Source organism: Tachysurus fulvidraco, chromosome 17 (assembly GCF_022655615.1).
Source record: "Tachysurus fulvidraco isolate hzauxx_2018 chromosome 17, HZAU_PFXX_2.0, whole genome shotgun sequence".
Classification (NCBI taxonomy): Eukaryota; Metazoa; Chordata; class Actinopteri; order Siluriformes; family Bagridae; genus Tachysurus; species Tachysurus fulvidraco.
In genome coordinates, this window is record NC_062534.1 from 18,220,599 (window position 1) to 18,238,748 (window position 18,150).

At 40.8% G+C, this 18,150-nt stretch overlaps 1 protein-coding gene across 6 annotated transcripts in view; it reads left to right on the forward strand.

The window, feature by feature from the left end:
- Window positions 1–18,150, forward strand: part of fam13b (family with sequence similarity 13 member B) — a 35,840-nt gene that overhangs the window by 15,339 nt on the left and 2,351 nt on the right. For 2 of the 6 annotated variants that reach the window (XM_047802644.1, XM_047802643.1), the window contains 16 exons: window positions 7,627–7,668; window positions 9,455–9,568; window positions 9,727–9,832; window positions 10,625–10,734; window positions 11,110–11,164; window positions 11,260–11,362; window positions 11,878–11,943; window positions 13,466–13,676; window positions 13,788–13,926; window positions 14,396–14,477; window positions 14,759–14,902; window positions 15,716–15,942; window positions 16,267–16,350; window positions 16,480–16,575; window positions 16,930–17,213; window positions 17,930–18,031. In XM_047802644.1, the coding sequence (XP_047658600.1) occupies window positions 7,627–7,668; window positions 9,455–9,568; window positions 9,727–9,832; window positions 10,625–10,734; window positions 11,110–11,164; window positions 11,260–11,362; window positions 11,878–11,943; window positions 13,466–13,676; window positions 13,788–13,926; window positions 14,396–14,477; window positions 14,759–14,902; window positions 15,716–15,942; window positions 16,267–16,350; window positions 16,480–16,575; window positions 16,930–17,213; window positions 17,930–18,031 (1,965 nt within the window). The remainder of the gene's footprint in view (window positions 1–7,626; window positions 7,669–9,454; window positions 9,569–9,726; window positions 9,833–10,624; window positions 10,735–11,109; window positions 11,165–11,259; window positions 11,363–11,877; window positions 11,944–13,465; window positions 13,677–13,787; window positions 13,927–14,395; window positions 14,478–14,758; window positions 14,903–15,715; window positions 15,943–16,266; window positions 16,351–16,479; window positions 16,576–16,929; window positions 17,214–17,929; window positions 18,032–18,150) is intronic. The other 4 variants (XM_027136014.2, XM_047802646.1, XM_047802645.1 and 1 more) reach the window with 4 other exon arrangements.

An 18,150-nucleotide genomic window follows, 5' to 3' on the forward strand; every position in this document is an offset into this window, starting at 1 on the left:
TTATTATTATCATCATCATTATTGTTTTTATTAATTGTAGTATTTTTATTGTTAGAAAAAAGTTCATTTAATGAACCTGACTTAATGTGTCTGTCTTGTCTGCTTTTGATTTTAGATACAACCGTAAATAACCATAAACATTTTAGATGGCATGCGAGCAATTCTAGGAATGATTGTGTCATTCCGTTTCTACCCTTTGTGTAATAACATAACAAATGAAAAAAAAAAATGTGAACAGATGTGAGCTGGAGGTGATTCTTCCATCACAAGACTGATAAGTGATAGAAGTACAAGCGAAACTTATGTTTCCACACTCTCGAATCAGGAAACTCGTACATTAATATTCAGTTGAACTTTTTGTTGAAAATGCAAAGGATTTTCAACCTAACCAGACATTAAAAACTAAAATGCAAGAGACTGTGCAATGCAATGTTATTTTGCTCTGTGCACGAGTGCACTTGGTATCCTGTTGAGAATATTGTTATTCTTTATGTAGGACATTAATTGAAGTAAATAGGAAGACACTTGGGATTTGGTCTGCACTATTTTGAGCTCCACGTCAGCTGGTACCTGGGCAACAAGTATGACTGAATTCAGCAGGGGTACTTGAGTAAAACATAGATTTGGAGGATCATGGCTAATCTGCTGAGTCATCATTTAGTGGTAAAGCGCCGTTAGCATATCGTGGCACAGACTTGTGGAAGTCATCACAAGTCAGTGGAAGACACCCCTGTGTTGTCACATTGTCCTGTCAGCCTCCCAGCCCATTGTGAGACACTGCACCGGAAACAGTTTCTGTGTTTTTAGCTGGGTTGTTTTTCATGTAAAATCCAACACATCTCAGTTTGACAGAATTTATGTTTGCAGAAGACACCACGTAAACACCATTGTGCTTATATAGTTGAGCTGTTGCCGTTGCTGGTTTTGTGGCCGCTCTTTGTTTCTCCCACCAAAGCTCCCGTGATCCCTGCTAGGCTAAAAAGGGTAGTGTCTTGTTTGAAGAAGAGAATTGAGCCTGGAGGTCAAAACCAGAACAGATCTATTGGCTCACAGTCTGAGCAGTGATCCTCCCCATCTGTTCTAGCTTTGATGCAAGGTGAGCAGTCTGGGACTTTATAGTATTGCTCTAGCCTGCCATGTCCTAAATGTTAGCGTGTCATGCTGGGGAAATGCTGCTAAATCATTAAAGGCAGGGGCACTAGGGGCCTGTTTGAACAGGGAAAATGTACAGCGCACATTTACATGCCTTTTTAACGCGTCTGTTTTCATAGACATGCTTCACATTTTTAAAATACTGTGTGCTCTGGACACCAGTCGCAGTCAGTATATTTATGAGTGTCCGTGCCCTCGTATTCTTTCCACAGGCAGCCAAAGTGATAAACATGAAAAACACACGGTGTGGTTTCACCACCTAGTGCAAGACAGGCAGAGATGGTTTACTAATAGTCATTTAAACAATCACTCTTATCTTGGGTAGGTCTGAAATCATATTTCAAGTATTTCATTAAATTACATTACATGGTATAATACAAGTGATAATATACAAATCATAAAGTACAATACACCATTAGTGTTTTAGACATTGGGAATCGATTATCAAGCTGGATACAATAAAAACAAGCCCAGAATTGGTTGTGGTTCATATCTAGTTAGTCCTAAGAAAGTTTATATCCTACAAGAGCTCTTGAGTTTACATACATTTATGGATAAGGAGACTTGTTAATGTGAATCTAGATTTTTAGGCTTCAGATTGTATAACTGGCACGAGTTACTGCAACTTTATATATAATTTAAGTTTAAATAGCTTATTTTAATTGCATGCTCAGAATTAATAATAAATAACTCCATGCTGAGGCACTTCTGACGCACATCACTGTGGGGTGTTTTTTAGTTCACTGTCACCATTTATTGAGGTTTGTGGTTGAAATAAATGTAAATGTGCTTTGGCATGAACATGCCTTGTAACTTACAGAACCTTGCCATTTCTTATGCTCAGCTGTGAACATGGAGGATCAGACCTTACCAAAAGTTTAGTAAATCTGAATTTTTGATTTGACCTACGGATACAGTAATGAGCCCATTATCATTTAGTTAAAAGTTTAAACATTGATTAATACATAGTGACTTATTATAATACAAACAAAGGTCTATTTGAGTCAGACACTGCTATAAAGTCTAAGGTCCTTTTTACACCTGGTCACTTCGTGTGTTTTCTCTGATCCGATAGCTATCTGATTTATTAAAACTGTTCCATTTACATTAGGACACATAAATGCGTCTCGGCGAATCGGATAGCAATCTGATCTTTCTACTCCCACCCAAATTGCAAATATATTTTACCTAATTTCCGGGCTAATTGAAATGGAACACGCTTTGGTGTATGCGGTTGCTACAAAAAACAGCATTTACTGTTTGCTGCATTTTCGCTGGCAGCAGTGCATTTTAAGACCCAATGAGACACCTGGGTGAAAGATCAGAGCCAGCGCTGGTGGGAAAATATATTTGTTTCTGGCGTGATGCACGACTCGTGAGTCACCTGCGAGTGACGTACTTCTCTTTGGGAGGAGTATAGCGTTGACGTATGTGGCTTGAACAACCACATGCATTTACACCTGTCCAGTTTCATCTGAAATGCGTTCCAGACCACCTCCTGAAGTGGTTTGAGCGATTGGATTTATATCTCGAGACCGTTTCAGAGGACATTTAACACCTGGTCATTTTACCATCGGATAGCTATCTGATCACAGAAAACGCATGAAGTGACCAGGTGTAAAAACCCCCTAACAGTGAATTCTTAAGTCATTTCTTAAGGTGTTTACTAGGTTGTCAACAGATTTTTATTGTAACAGATTTTGTCCATTATTTTTAATTTCATTACTAATTTATTCTTTTAGTGCCAGAGTGTGTAAGTTTCCATAGATATCCCCAGCCAGCAGGTCACAGCTTATTGCAGGCATATGTGTGGTATACATTTTGTGTTAGATGATTTGCTCATGTATTATTTAGGAGACTCACCAGACATCATTAGGCAAAATACCGCATGAAACCTAAGAACTCTGGTTTGTTGCTTGCATGACTCAAAGTATTTACAACGACTCATGAGGCAGTAAATACAAGCCCGAGTTTGAGTTACTGTCATGCTTTGACAAATAAGTGGCAGGACAGTCCCGAGTTGTTTGTGTCGCATTCCTGCAGCTCTCCCAGTTTGAATCTGACAAGCCGACTCTGTTCAAAGCTAAATTTAAACCCCACCATATATCCATTTCACCAGCTATGGAAAGTATTTTTCAGCTGCCCCTGAAATAAACGTTCGTGTTCTTGAGCTACAATGTTGCTGGTGGTCAGGCAGAGGAGTGTGAACAGCATGTTTTGACGTTGTACTCGGTGGGAGGAGGAGTAGTTAGTCTCTTGTCTCACCGATCCAACCGATCCTCCAGTTCTTCACTTTTTTTACATGAATTATATTGATAACAGAACTTACTTTACTTTGTTTATTACAGAATTGAATTATCATAAGAGAAAAGATTCAGAGAATCATTGTTGAATCATTCTTTCATCCTTTCTCAAGTTTTGGCTATAGCCTGGAAGACAGAAGGAGCCATGATGAATACATATCAGATTAGCACGTCAGTCTAACTTCATGTTCTCAGAAGTGTCACCCGAGCTCTTTCCTGCTCTCTCTTAGGCGCTAGAGGAAGTAAGCACGCTGTTTGTCTATATGATCATGTGTTGAGGAATAAAAAGCAAATGCTCAGACATCCACAACAGGCTCAGAAGTCATGTGCGTACATTTCTGCCTCCTGTTGTATCATTTTTATTGTCAGGCAGCAGAGCATAATCAGTCACTATATTGGTTATTTATTTATTTATTTATTTATTTATTTATTTATTTATTTATTTATTTATTTATTTATTGGGCACCTGTCCATTGCACCCAAATATGGTTCTTCAACAAATTTGGAGGTGCAGAATTGTCATATAGAATTTTATTTCCCTTCTCCAAACCTAAGAATGGTCTAAATGTGTTCAAGTGTAAAGGTGCTTCTGTATACAAAGTAAAAAAGTGACATGATTTGCCCTGGGTGACCAGGAAGAACTTGAGTGGCCTGCGTAGGGCCCTGACCCCAACACCACTGAACAACTTGACAATGCCTGACCTGACTAATGCTCTTGTGGCTAAGTGGGCAAATCCCCACAGGCATGCTCCAAAAAAAGTGGAAAGCCTTCCACTTAGAGAGGTCATAGAGGTTATTATAACAGTATAGGGGTACATAATCTGGAATGGGATGTTCAGCAGGCAGATGTAGGTGTGATGGTCAGGTTCCTTCACATGGTGAAATTGTCTACCTTACTGTATAGATGTGAAAACTACAAATTCTAGCATTTTAAAGTATTTTGTTTTGAATGTAAGTCAGGCGACATGCTGACATTTTGGGACGACTGGTTACCAATTGACTTGATCCGGTTAATGTCTGTTTTGTTACGGCATGAACCTATCCATCAACTTGGAAGTGTAGCATTCACTATGTGAGGAAATCACATAGTGAATGCTACTTTTAGTCTGTTTTGTCAAGAAAAGTCAGACTCACTTCAGCAGGCTGCTATATGCACAGTGACATCTTGGTTTATTTGAGTGACCGAACTCTTCCTCAGCCACAGTGAAATCTAAAATGTTTTTCAGTCAAACATATTCTGTGTGTTATTTAGAACACAGCCTGTGTGAGTATTTGGTGCTTGATTGGTGTTAATCTGTAACTGCTTCCTTATCTGTTTATTTTGCCCTCCTTGTAAAATTGTTTGCATCAGTAGCTTTGTTGAGTTAAAGATAATTGGGTTGGTACAGGTTCAGGCAGAATTTTGCTTGTACATGCAGTCCCTTTTTTTTCTTATACAATGACTTGTGCCAAGTCACCATTAGCCGTGATCTACTGTAGCTGAGGTTTAGAATAATCTGATCCGAGAAGAATATATCTGGTACTAAAGAAATTGACCTTGTTTGGGGGGATGTATCAGCATGGGATTTCCTCAGAGGAGGAGGTGTTAGATTCTCTCAGAACTATACAAGCACAATCCAGTAAGGGGCAAAGGAGAAGTGCACTAGCATGCCAAGAGACACCGTAGCTGATGGGCGAGTTATATAAAACAGGAGTGTGACAGGTGCTGGGGTGTGTGTGTGTGTGTGTGTGTGTGTGTGTGTGTGGAGATTTACACAGCGAGTTGAGTGGAAGAGTTTATTATAAGGCCCTCCTCTGCAGGTCTTGTATTGGTTCAGAAGGCTGCTGGTTGCACTGCGTCACACAGCGTTGTATTTGAGCAAGGGTCCAGCTTGTTTACTGCAGCACTTCTCAACAGAGTGCCGAGCCCTTCACACACAGCGCAGATCGTAGGCCGCATGATGAGCACCGGCAGCCTGTGCTTGCTCTTTGACCTGCTCATACAGACTTTATCTCCTCAAAGCGCCCAGTCCGGATAACCAAGTGCCCCAACTGGAAACGGCAAAAACGGCTCACTCACGCTATCCAGGCTGCCCAAAATGGCTTGTGAAGTCCTCCTACAAAGGTGATGTAGAGAGAGAGAGAGAGATCTAAGGGCATGCTATCTTTCATAATGACACAAAAATACTTGTGAAGGTTATGAAAATTGATAGTGACCTGCTAATTCAGAGCCTTGTTCTCTGGAGTAGCACAATTGATACCGCATTTGTCCCTCTGGATCTCTAGGCCAGGGCTTACTGATATTTTTTCTTCTGGACAGGGTTTTGTGTGACATTTGGATCAGATTATGTGCTAGTTACCCACTAGCCTAGCTTTAAATAAAATGCTATGTAGATTTTTTGACTGTTTTTTTGTATGTATATTAGCAGACTCTGTGTTTTTATATATATATATATATATATATATATATATATATATATATATATATATATATATATATATATATATATAAAATTAAGAAAAACATTTTTAATTCATCCAGGAACCATAAAGATGCTGAATCGTGACCAGCTTCTGCATTTGACAGCTTTATATACATTAGCAGTGTGTGAGAGTGAGCTGTTGGCAGGCTAAAATGCCAAGTCAGAGGAAGTGTATTGTTTCTCTGTTCCCTTTTACTTCTACCTTTACAGCACATTTCTCTCTCTAAAAATTGCTGAAATATCATGCACGTATTTGATCTCAAGGTGGTGTTTGACATTTCAGCAGTAAGGATTTAAAAAGGACGTGCTTATTAGATTTATTTCAGTTTTGTCGGTGTGTCACTTAAAGATTGAGGGGATTTTGTTTAGGCCAGTCCTTATGAGCTTTGCCCATGCCATTTTTCCTATTATCTAACTTCATCAGGCAAGTTATTGCTTGATTTTCCTCTTTATCCTGGATGAAAATAGATGAGGAAGCATTCTGTGGTGCTTTTCTATAGCGAAATGTACCATATGTCTAAAATAATAATAGTATATGTGGTAGCTGTCTAAATTGTATTAATCTGGTTTAAAACAAACACACGATTGTCAATGATCACTGATTGCTTTGATTACTCAACAGGCTCACAGAGATTTATTTGACAATGCTTAATTATTTTGTTAAAACTGTATCCATGTGTTTTTTAGTATGCCGAAATAAGTGAACAGACACAGACACAGAAACAATAGAATAGGCAAAGATAGAGCACAGCACAGATCTGTGAGAACATTTGCCCAGCAGCACAGTTCATTGTAGATTCTGGCATGGATCCAGACTGCACCATAGCGCTCAAATAGCTGGATGACTTGAAATTTCCTCTGTGTACGGACGTGTGTATTTATGCCACTGTTGCTTGTTACACTGAACCACAATGTCATGGCAAGTTCTTAAAGCACCTGTTGTGTCAGTGTTGTTTTTTTCTTCTACTCAGGCCATTAATCTGACATTAAGCAAAAGCTGGAACTCAGCATGTCATGTAAGCAGCATGCCAAAGGTTGTTTATAAGATGGAGCGGACTGCCAAATAACCCCACTCCCACGCTTCCTGCTAGACACCATCTTCCTGGTCTGTGCACTGTAAAAATGTCACTTCCAAGGAAGCACAGAATATACTGCATGTCCTGCCCCTGGTGGCAAAAAAGGGAAGGGCTTCAGGCTGTCAGTAGACGGGTCTGGAGCACTGTGTTTCAAGGTTATGCCTACATAGCACTCCAAGAACCTGCCTAAACACAACAAAATGTCTGTATACACCTACATTTATACAGCAAGGCTTTGTTACATCCCTTGAATGGTTAACCTTCCATTTGTTAGATAAAACTATGAATGTAAACATCTCTCAGGACTTGATCACTGATTGATTATCAGTATTGGAGCGATTCGTAATGGACAAAATGGAGCAATAGATTTTAGACTTTCCTTAATCATAATTCTAATGTTAGCAAAGTTACATAGCTGACATTATAAACTTGTATGCCTTGATTTTATAAATCAAGGCTGATCATTAAAAAAATGTCTGCAACTTTATTTGCCAAATGGTAAAAATTCAGTTTAAAATGTCCAGGAGTCGACATCACTGCGTTCTCTAATGTAATACTTAGTTGTCTTGATGCCAGATAAGGTCAATGGCTGTGAAAGTGTCCTAACGTTACCTTCCTTTTCTTCCTTTCCAGCTCACACATCACTTCCATCAGCATTCATCCAAGATCTGCAGAGTAAGCGCTCAAGCATCCTCTTTTCCACTACAAATCTGCTTGTTTATTTCATTTCAAAGTAATGTGAGGCAAGCAGCATTCAATATGCTTTGTACTTTTTAACCACCGGTCATATCCACATATTCATAATTATATTCTTTGTTTTCTAATGTAAACCCTAACGATTGTACAGTAGTAACAGTAGTGATGTCATAAACACTCCTGCAAGGTGGATAGAGAGGAAGATAAAGCTTGAACAAATCCCATCATAGCCCTTAACCTATTTAAGGCTAAGGCTTGCAGACATGCTGCCTGAGAGAGAAGAGAGTCTCTCAGAGCAGTAATGGAAACCAAAACCCAGCACTTCTGAATTATTCCCAATTACATATATATTTTACGGTCTTACAATAGCTCAGCATGAATAGGGTAAGTCAGAACAACCCACGAGTCCATTGCAGTAGTATGAAGTGTGTGAGGTGGAGAATGGTTAAAGAGTACAGACTAGTGGGTGCGTCCTTTTCTGGTTGTCCAGATGTTTTATTTGTTAGCTAATATCATGCTGTGAGTGCATAGCAACAAAACTGAATAGTTTAAAGAGCTTGGACTAACAGGAATCTTGCCGCTTTGCCAGGGTCCTATTACTGATTCCACTGGCCTGTGCTGTCAAAGCATTGATCTATCGGCTATTGCGCTATTATATAGCCTTAGCATATATTCAGAATGACTTCACGGAAAATGAAGAGGAATATTGTTATGAATTATGAACAAATATTTCAGGATGCTTTTGCCAAAGCCCAAGTCTTTAGCGATTACTATACCAGCACAGACAATAAAGTAAGACTCCACAGAGAGATGAGTAAGGATTTATGCTGTGGTGTTTGGCATGCAGGGTGTCAGGCACAGTTGTATACGTGGGAGCCCTGAGCTTTCAGCATTCCAGTCCAAACTTCATGCCACAGCTGTGCAAGCCATTGCTGTACATGGCAGTATGGCCTTCAAATGCTTGGCTATAAACTTTGTCAAAGTGTACTCAAGCCCCAAATACCTTCATTGCAGACCTTAGTGGATTGAGGTGCTTAAGATGGTGGGTTATTTTTCAGTACTCAAGGCAGTGCTCTCAGGGCTGCTTCCTCCCTGTTAGAGAATAGCTAAACTCCAGTTTCCAGCTTTAAATGGGTCACACAATATCAGACAGCTCAGGAACTGAATGTACTGGCCTAAATGTAAAACTGTTTGCTTTACAGATAACGACAATCTTTTGTTCCATATCAGTGGACGATTGATATTATAATTATCATGTTCCGCTTTTAATTATGCAATTTTTGAAATGTTCTCCATAAATGACCTTGTTTTCAAATAAGGCCGGTAGGGTGAAATATATTTATCTGTTTGTGCAATACAAACACATTGTAATCTTTGGCAAATAGCTCTTGAACAAGATGAATAAAACACTGAAACACTCATCAACAAGAAGTACCAAAAATGTCTTGAACCAAAGAAACTTGCCAAGGATTTGTAATATTCATTCATCAAAGAATGATACGTCTTTCATTTGATTCGATTCCAGTTTTTAGTTCTAGTTCCTGTTATACCATTGTTCTAACACATAACAAAAGGCAGCTTGTTCCCATATCTTCCTCTATTTTGTTAACGTGACCCATCCACCTGCAAGCTATTGTGTTATCTGCTACTATCTGTGTTGTGGTGTTATCAAAATTTCAACACCACCATTGGAACAGTTAGAATATAGTGTTCATCAATGCTAAAGTATAAATATTTTAAGTAATAAAAATTTGTTTGTCTTCAGTATCCTCCAGAGAACCATTCGAGCTGCAGTGGAGCAGCATTTACTGGATCTGCAGAACTCTATAGATCAAGATTTCTTTGAGAACCAAGGCCCATCCTGCCAAGCTGGCCTGGGGTCAGTGCATACATCCACACACAGTTTTAGCATGCTCTAACAAACACTTTTCTATGTATACAAAACCTGGAGTGTATGAGTTATGAACTATATAGGCATTAAGCTGTGCTTATCTCAGGTTTCTGATGTGTTTGACCCTAACATGTTGGTCTTCGCAGGGGGTGTACAAGCGAAAAGACTGCAGAAGAGCATGAAGGGGAAGAGAAGACTGATGCTGGATTGCCTGCTTCTGCAGACCCCGACCAGTATCTGGAAGATGAAGAGGTGTGTGTGTGTGTGTCTGTGTGTGTGTGTCTGTGTGTGTGTGTCTGTGTGTGTGTGTGTCTGTCTGTGTGTGTGTGTGTCTGTGTGTCTGTGTGTGTGTGTGTGTCTGTGTGTGTGTGTGTGTGTCTGTGTGTGTGTCTGTGTGTGTGTCTGTGTGTGTGTGTGTGTGTGTGTGTGTGTGTGTGTGTCTGTGTGTGTGTCTGTGTGTGTGTCTGTGTGTGTGTCTGTGTGTGTGTCTGTGTGTGTGTCTGTGTGTGTGTCTGTGTGTGTGTGTGTCTGTGTGTGTGTGTGTGTGTGTCTGTGTGTGTGTGTCTGTGTGTGTGTGTGTGTGTCTGTGTGTGTGTGTGTCTGTGTGTGTCTGTGTGTGTGTGTGTCTGTGTGTGTGTGTGTCTGTGTGTGTGTGTCTGTGTCTGTGTGTCTGTGTCTGTGTGTGTGTGTGTGTGTGTGTCTGTGTCTGTGTGTGTCTGATGCACTTTGGCCTTGATCTCACTTGTTTAAGTACAAAACAAAGTTATTAATCATGCTGACCTCCAGTACAGAGAACATGAGTAATGCCACCAAGACCTTTTCTTATCACTAGTTAACCTTGAGAGGATTTAGGACCCTTGTGCTGTTTTGTGTTGCAGCCTTGTGTTTTAAAGTAATGTAAAAAAGTTCTACGTCCTGTTTGTGTACACCCACATAAAGTCAACCAAGCATTATGATCTTGTTACTGCTAAAATGCTTGCATAAACTTCTACATTAATGTCTTGTGTTTATACAGACAACAGAGTCCTGTTTCTTTTTTCCCAGGCATTTCCAGATCCCCAGGCTTGTGCCCTTGTGCCAGAGGAAAATTTGAAAATGGACCTCGACACAGAGGCTCTGGTAGATGCTGAGAATAATATTAACACAACTCCAAGGTTAGTTTTGCAGTGTAAGAGATATCAGTGTTCAAAAGAAAAGTTTTCAGTTTTCTGAGAAAAGTATTTACTTACAATACAATATTAAATGGATTTGTTTACTGAGGGCCTTATAACATAAAGAAATCTGTTATTAATTTAACTCTACCTTACATTTTGCACAAATACTATTTGTGTCGACATACATGTCCTGAAGTCCACATGTCTAAGGCCTGTAAAGTGAAGTTTGTCCAATTTTCCCTCATTACACATTATTAGAATTTGTGTGTGGGAATCTCTTATAACTTTGTTTATATTCCAACTATAGAAGCATATTAACAGACCTCACTGTGACTGTTTTAACTCTTTCCAACCATGTTGTCATTCATCATACAGGCTACAAATGTACCCTGAGTGTGAGCACATGGAACAGAATCAAGTTGCCGCCTGTGTGAGTATAACTGCTGAAGCTTAATGCTGATGCTGACTCTTGGCTCAAAAGCTAAACCGATGCAATTCTTTTTTTTTTTCTTTTTTTTTTTAAAGGAGTCTGCTGCAGAAGTGTGTGATCTGAATGCCAACACAGAAAGCAGAGAGCAGCCTAACCTAGTGGCCCATCAACTTCAATCCCACTCTGTCACCCTTGAAGGTAAACCTACTCGTGTTGTCCAGGGGTCACTTCTAACGTTCTGTTTTACATCAGCTGATCATTTAGACTGCACTTTTACAAATTCACTGCCACCACAAAGAGACTTGTCTTAAAGCATGTTTCCATTTACTCATGGTCATGCAATTATATCTGAAAGCTCTCTCTTCTGGCATATAAGCTGGTGACCCTGTGTTTTTAATACGTGACTTATAAGCAGGTAGAGAGGTTTAATAAATCAACTGTTAATGATGGTTAATCGGGGAAACCAATTTCTAATGGATTATTTATTAACTGCCCTTAATCTCCCTTTAAATGTTTATTTATTTTTTTATTGCACTCCGGGGCAGTGTGCAAATACTGAAATTTGAAAACTAGACATCGCTCATTTTCACCTCAGCCATTACTCCAAATCATTCTAAGATCCAGTGGTGATGGATGCCATAACATAAAGCTCACCATCAGCTCTCTCTCTCTCTTATTTTCTCTCTCTCTGTCCTTCATTCATGTCTGGTCAGCCTCATGCCCCTACACTTTCCCCCGCATAGACTTCACATGTATGCACCTGCAGAGAGAAGGGCAGGGTAAGTATTGGCTTAGCCACTGTTATTGCCCACTGTTATGTTCCTTTTTATAACAAGCATCTCTGCTAATCACCCCGTTGAGATCATAACTAACTTGTGTCCCTTCACTCCCCTCACACCCAATTAGTATGGCTGTCTGGCCTCCGCAAAGGCAACAGCTTTCCCCTAATGATCAGCTAGCTCGGACATGGAAAGTGTTGAAGTTTCCATAGCAATAGGCCGCGCTCCAGTACATTCTCTTTATCTATAGAAACTCTTATAGGGCCTTCTTAGCTCTAGAGGTTGAAATCTCGCTCTGGACCCTACAGGCCAGTGTGATCGTGTTCGCATGCTTTGCTGCACCCGGTGCTACACAGCAGTAGTGAAGCTCTGTGTTGCTATTGATTTAGAAGCTCTAAGCTTCCTCACAATTTTACTTTTGCTGACTTATACTTTTGCTGCACTGTGTGTGAATAACACGATAGTCAAGTTACTTCTGCTCGTCATTCTACTTCACTGTTTTAAATTTAACTATGGCAAGGATATGACAGAAACAAGCAGCTAGATATGATGATCATTTAAAACCCAGGTGACTTCAGCTCATACAAATGTTGCGTTAATTTTGCATACAAGTAAACAGCAAGGACTGAAAAGCTTTCTGAAAACTCGACAAATAATGAGAAAATGTAGTCGATATAATATGTATAATGTAAAACCTATATAATATAACCTCTGTCTCTCATATTGGACCTCAGGTGTGACTTGAAATTTCACAATCGATACACAGATTTTAACCCGAGATCTGTGTGTGAAAACAAACCGAAATGATGACACTCCTCCCCCAAAAGAGTCTGCAGTAGAGGTCTTCTCGGGTCTAAAAAAATGCGCCCGACCCGAAGTGACCCGATCACTTTTTACCCAAACCCGACGCGCATGATTTTTTTTTTTTTTTTTTAAGAAAGACCCGACCCGAGACAAACCCGAAAAAAATAGACCCGAATCCGACCCGACCCGTTATTTTTTTTTTTTTTTTTTAACCCGACTGAACCCGAATGTTGCTTAACTCTACACTAAATTAACCGCTACAGCGTGGATTCAAAATTGAATGACAGGTCTGTTTCAATGAAAATTAGCTTACCGCCAGCCACATGTCGCAAGCGGTCTTGGCAAACAGAGGAGAGTTTGGAAAAGGACTCGAGTCAATGCACACACGCGAGATACAGTAGTTCGGGTGTTCTCGTGTTTGTTCGGTAAAAGCACGTCAATTTTAAACGTTCATTTTCGGATCTAAGGGGACCCGTGAAGACCTCTAGTCTGCAGTCATTCCTGGGTCATGTGAATATGCTCATGTGCTGACCGCATCCTTTACAAAATGCTTCATGATCGTCTTGCAGCCGATCCCTTAAGCCTCATGTGACCAAGGGTGTTGGGTATTAATACTCAATGCCAAAATGTGTGAATCCTCTGAGATTTGTTTGCGTTTCTCTGAGTTTCCTCTGAGTTTCATTTGAGGTGACCCTGAATGTGTGTGTGTGTGTTATAGATCCCGTTCCAGTGTTCATGTCATGGCAGGAGGAGAGTGAGTCTGGAGAAGCACAGTTGTCTCCACTGGCAGGCCGCATGTTGCAATCGCCTCTAGGGGAAGATGCGCAGCCTTTACTGGCACGTCACTATCTGGATTTCGGTCACACTCAGCGCTTCCTGCAGCAGGACTCTGATGCTGCATCTTCAAATAAAGCACTCTCCTGTGGAAGGTGAAGAGATCCACAGACAACCCTCTCTATTTCGACGAGTTTAAAGTTTAGAACAGGAGTTTAGATTTACTGCAGCGTTGCTTATCTGTCTTTCCCTCCATTCTTTTCTAGGCCTCGCCGGGCCTCCTTTAGCTCCAAGGAGAGTGTAAAGGGAGACGGTGTCTGTCAGCAGCTCACCAAGAAACTCCAGAACCTCAAGAAAAAAATTAAGCAGTTTGAAGAGCAATTTGAAAAAGACAAGAACTACATGGTTGGGACTGCTACTCTTTCATTTCCCCCTAAGCCTTTATCTAATTACGTAGGCATGTAGAATGTGTTTGAGTTTAACAGGCAAATAACTTTGACAAATCTTCCTATATTTGTAAAAGAATGGAAAATGTGTTCACTTGAAACTTACAGTGAAAAATCGAGTTCAGTTCTTTCTGGCTTTAAAAAAAGTGATCATGAAACCTAAAGTGAAAATGTGTGATTAATTCAGAATATCAGGTGGAACTGAGACCCTTTGGTGTTTATTATGGTAACAAGCATCATATTTCTTTAAACTGTAAACTGCTAAACAGTGTTTGTTGTTTGCCCTAAAAATTGCACCTTGACTTCCATTACAAGTGAGTTTTAAGTCAGCAAGCTTTCATTTATCATACTCTACTACAGACGCAGTTCTTTAAACGTCGCCAGCCGTCTCTGATCATCCGAGACTTATTTATGTCTTTTATTCCCAGCCATCGCATGCTGACAAGGCAGCTAATCCCAAAGTCCTGAAGTGGATGACCGACCTCACCAAACTCCGTAAACAGCTTAAAGGTAAGCCCTGAGTGAGTGACTAGCGGGGGTGCCTGGGTCTTAAGTTGGTCTTCAGTGATTAACATTAGCTTAGTAATGGACAGTGTGACCCTCAAAACAGAGCGGTCTCCCCATCACTGCTCCATGTCACATGGTACCCCCACCCACTCTCACATGTTGGTCGATTCTGATTGGCCGCCACCCTTTTCATTCTCCATTACCATGTGACGCCCCCTCAGAGGTGCACTGTCGAATAAGCTTTTCTCTCTCTTTAACTAAACACCCATGGATGACCTGATCAGCAGGACGACAGCACCTCTTACCCAAAGCTTCCCTGAGGCACCAGGCAGTGCTTCACTTGCACAGACGCCACTCCTCCGCTCTGAACACACCCTATTTTACACAGTCACGCCCCCTCACTGTCTCTAGACAGACAGCCCACTTCTGTAAGTACTCTGAAGCAGCAGTAAGTAGACATAAGAGCTATTTTGTGGTCCTCTCTCCTGTCCTCTTTCCTCGGTTTTGTCTGACTGCGGCCTTGTAGAACCATTCCCCTACGGGTGGACTCTGAGCCATATGTCGGGTTTTTAGTCCAGTGCAAAAAAAATGTTTTGTTGGGGTTTTTTTGTGTGTTTTTGTTGTGTCCTTTTTAAAGGGAGGGGGTGATGTATTGTCTCTGGCACCTCAATGATATTTTATAAGCAACTCGTTTCCTCTGTGCTGACTGCCTTTTTTTTATATATATAAATGCCTAAATAAAGAATACGGTGGATTTAATAACTCGCTCCACATTGTGTGGACATTCTGGAAAAAAAAAGTCGTGTTAAATGGCAAGAACAGATGAATTTGCACCATTTTTTCCTTTTCCTCAGATAGTTTCTTTTTCCCCAGGTAGATGATCATCCAAGACATGTTTGTTATTCAGCTTTGCTTCCATGTGGTTGAACTGGAAAGAGAGAAACGAAATCTGTTTTAATCCAGACATTTTTTTTAGCTAGATGTGTAACTAGATGTGTAAATATTCATAACGGATGCGGTTTATGAAATTAGTTTCTTATGAAAAAAGCTTCAGTATTAAAGCATATTCAGTATTCAAGCAAACGAAGCAAACGTTGAACAGCAAATGTATCTGAGCTGATCTTAACTGGATATAAAAATAAACAAATAAAACTATTGCATACTCTTTATGGCACCCCAGTTCTGACCTCTGTGTCTGTCTTCCGGTTTGTGTGTGTGTGTGTGTCTGTGTGTTTGCGCAGATGCTAAACACAAGGCAGAGAGTGAGCTGACCCCACACACACGCCCACGCAGCAACACACTGCCGAAGAGCTTCGGCTCCACTTTGGAACACTCAACTACTGATGGCCTCGCCGAGAGAGATGGTGAGGGACGGGGGTGCCGGCCCACACGCGAAGAGACGCTCCAGCTCATTGAGCAACATCTAAGAACCAAGAGAGAGGAGGACGGCTGGCCCGAGGACATCAGAGTCAGTACAGCTGTAGTGATTCCTCTCACACAGCAGTAGCGTCAAACTCAAGTCCTCTATCACTTTTAACTGTACTTTATCCACTATGGTTGAGCGATTATAAAAGATAACGAGGTTAATTTATCATGGTCTCATCTGAGGAATGCTGATAATCCAGACAACAGCACTAGCCTTTTGCTCACTTGTATTCTTTACGACTCCTACAGTTACAGGCATGATGCTCTTTAGAAAGTTGTACAAAACGGATAAGAAATCTGACATTAGTATAGCAGGATAAAGGGTCTTTAATGAGGAAATTTACTGGATGTTTGTTCCTCTGGACAGAAAACGACCAAGGAGCAGCTTGCTTGTGAGAAAACAGTGCTGCAAAAGAACTTACTGTATTACGAAGGGCTGCATGGTCGTCCTGTAAGTCTTGACTCTGTCACAGTTTTATATTCACATGCACTTTTTTTCCTCTGTACATCTGAAAATTCCAAATAAGATTGGAGCAGTGTGCGCTCTCCAGGTCGCTGCTAATGTGTGTATAAATTGCAGGTCACACGTGAAGAACGCTTGATTGTCAAACCGCTGTATGACCGATACCGGCTGGTGAAACAGATGCTCACTCGTGTCAGCATCACGCCCATTATTGTAAGGCCTTTTAAATATCATTGGTGATCTTTTGTAGTCTGATATTATATTTAGCTTTTAGATGTACTTTCATGTATATTTGTGCATTAACAGAGTTGTCTAAGTGACTGAGTAGGTGAAAGTGCAAATGACTTTCTATAATGGACAAAAACAGAAATCTGAGTTTGTGCCAATTTTGCTTTAGTAGAGAAGACGTGTGATTTGAGCCTCGTGTGAGTTCATTTTAAACAATTGTCCACCCCTCTTTTTTTTCCCATAATTCATTATTTCTTTTTCCTCCCTTCCTTCCTCCCTCTTTTCCTTTTTTTTTTTGTCCTGTTCCCTTTCTCCTTTCTTCTGTTTTCCTTTGTTCAGGCCTCGCCTTCCAGCAAGAGGCGCAATCAGACACTGCAGCCCATCATCGAGGGTGAGACCGCCCACTTCTGCGATGAGATCAAAGAGGAAGAGGAGGAAGAGGATGAGCAGGAAAGTGGAGGAATGCAGAGTGAGGAAACAGAGGTCATTATCGCTTTGGACCCAGCAGCCCAACCCAGTTCCCAGCAGCCTTTGCCCGACAGCATCCTGAGGCCTAAGATAGGCGAAAGCTCGGGGAAGATGACCCTTGACCTGCGTCTATCCAGCTCTAACGCCTCCTCCATGTAAGTGCGATCGCCTGCACTGACCTCCTCTCTACTCATAAACGATTCCACATCTAAACTCCAGCTTGAGTCATTCTGACCTTTTAGCACAATTAATGCAGTGCAACCTAGCGCTCGTAGTGTTTAAACTGCTTAGCGCTGGCTTTGTACACCAGTTTACTTTAAGTGCACCTTTGTGTATGCACAGAGCTCATATTGTAATTGTCTGTATGAGAAAACCTAATTAAAATGCTTGTAGGCTTAGAGTCCTTCACCTCAAAACCTCAAACTGTATCAGACTACAATCCTTTTAGATGAAAATGAGCAAGCAGTCACTGTTTATGCTTCCAGTTCACTTGGAAAAACAGAAATCTGTACTGTAACTACTACTTTTTATTTATAAGCATGCAGTACCGCTGCTTTAATATTAGTACGACTGGTGTTCTGTGGTACTGTAGTGTGGTTTAGACAACAATCGTGTTAACCAAAAATAATATCTAGTAACAGACATTTCAGACATGACAGGGACAAATGTTTTATTTTTGTTCAGTCAAACAGAACACGGGTAGAACATTGCCACGTAGTGCGTGGGCACACGAACAGCCTGCAGCAAGTGTATTAACAGTTTTGTAGTGCTACACACAATAAGCTGTATCCGGAACACTTGGAACATCTAAAATTAGTGGAGGTGAAGTTTGTTGTCTGATGATCACTATAGCTCCTCCTGCATCCCACAGGCCTGAGCTCCTGGAGCAAATGTGGAAGGCCAGAGCAGAGAAGAAGAAGCTGAGGAGGACCATCCGCGAGTTTGAAGAGGAGTTCTACAAGCAGAATGGAAGGTACAGACACATACTGAGCTACACTGCTTCTCGGAGTTTTAACAGTTAGTAGCCATGACTAACCATGACAACCTTTATGTGACGCATACATCCAAACACCCAAAATCACAGGCTGTCAA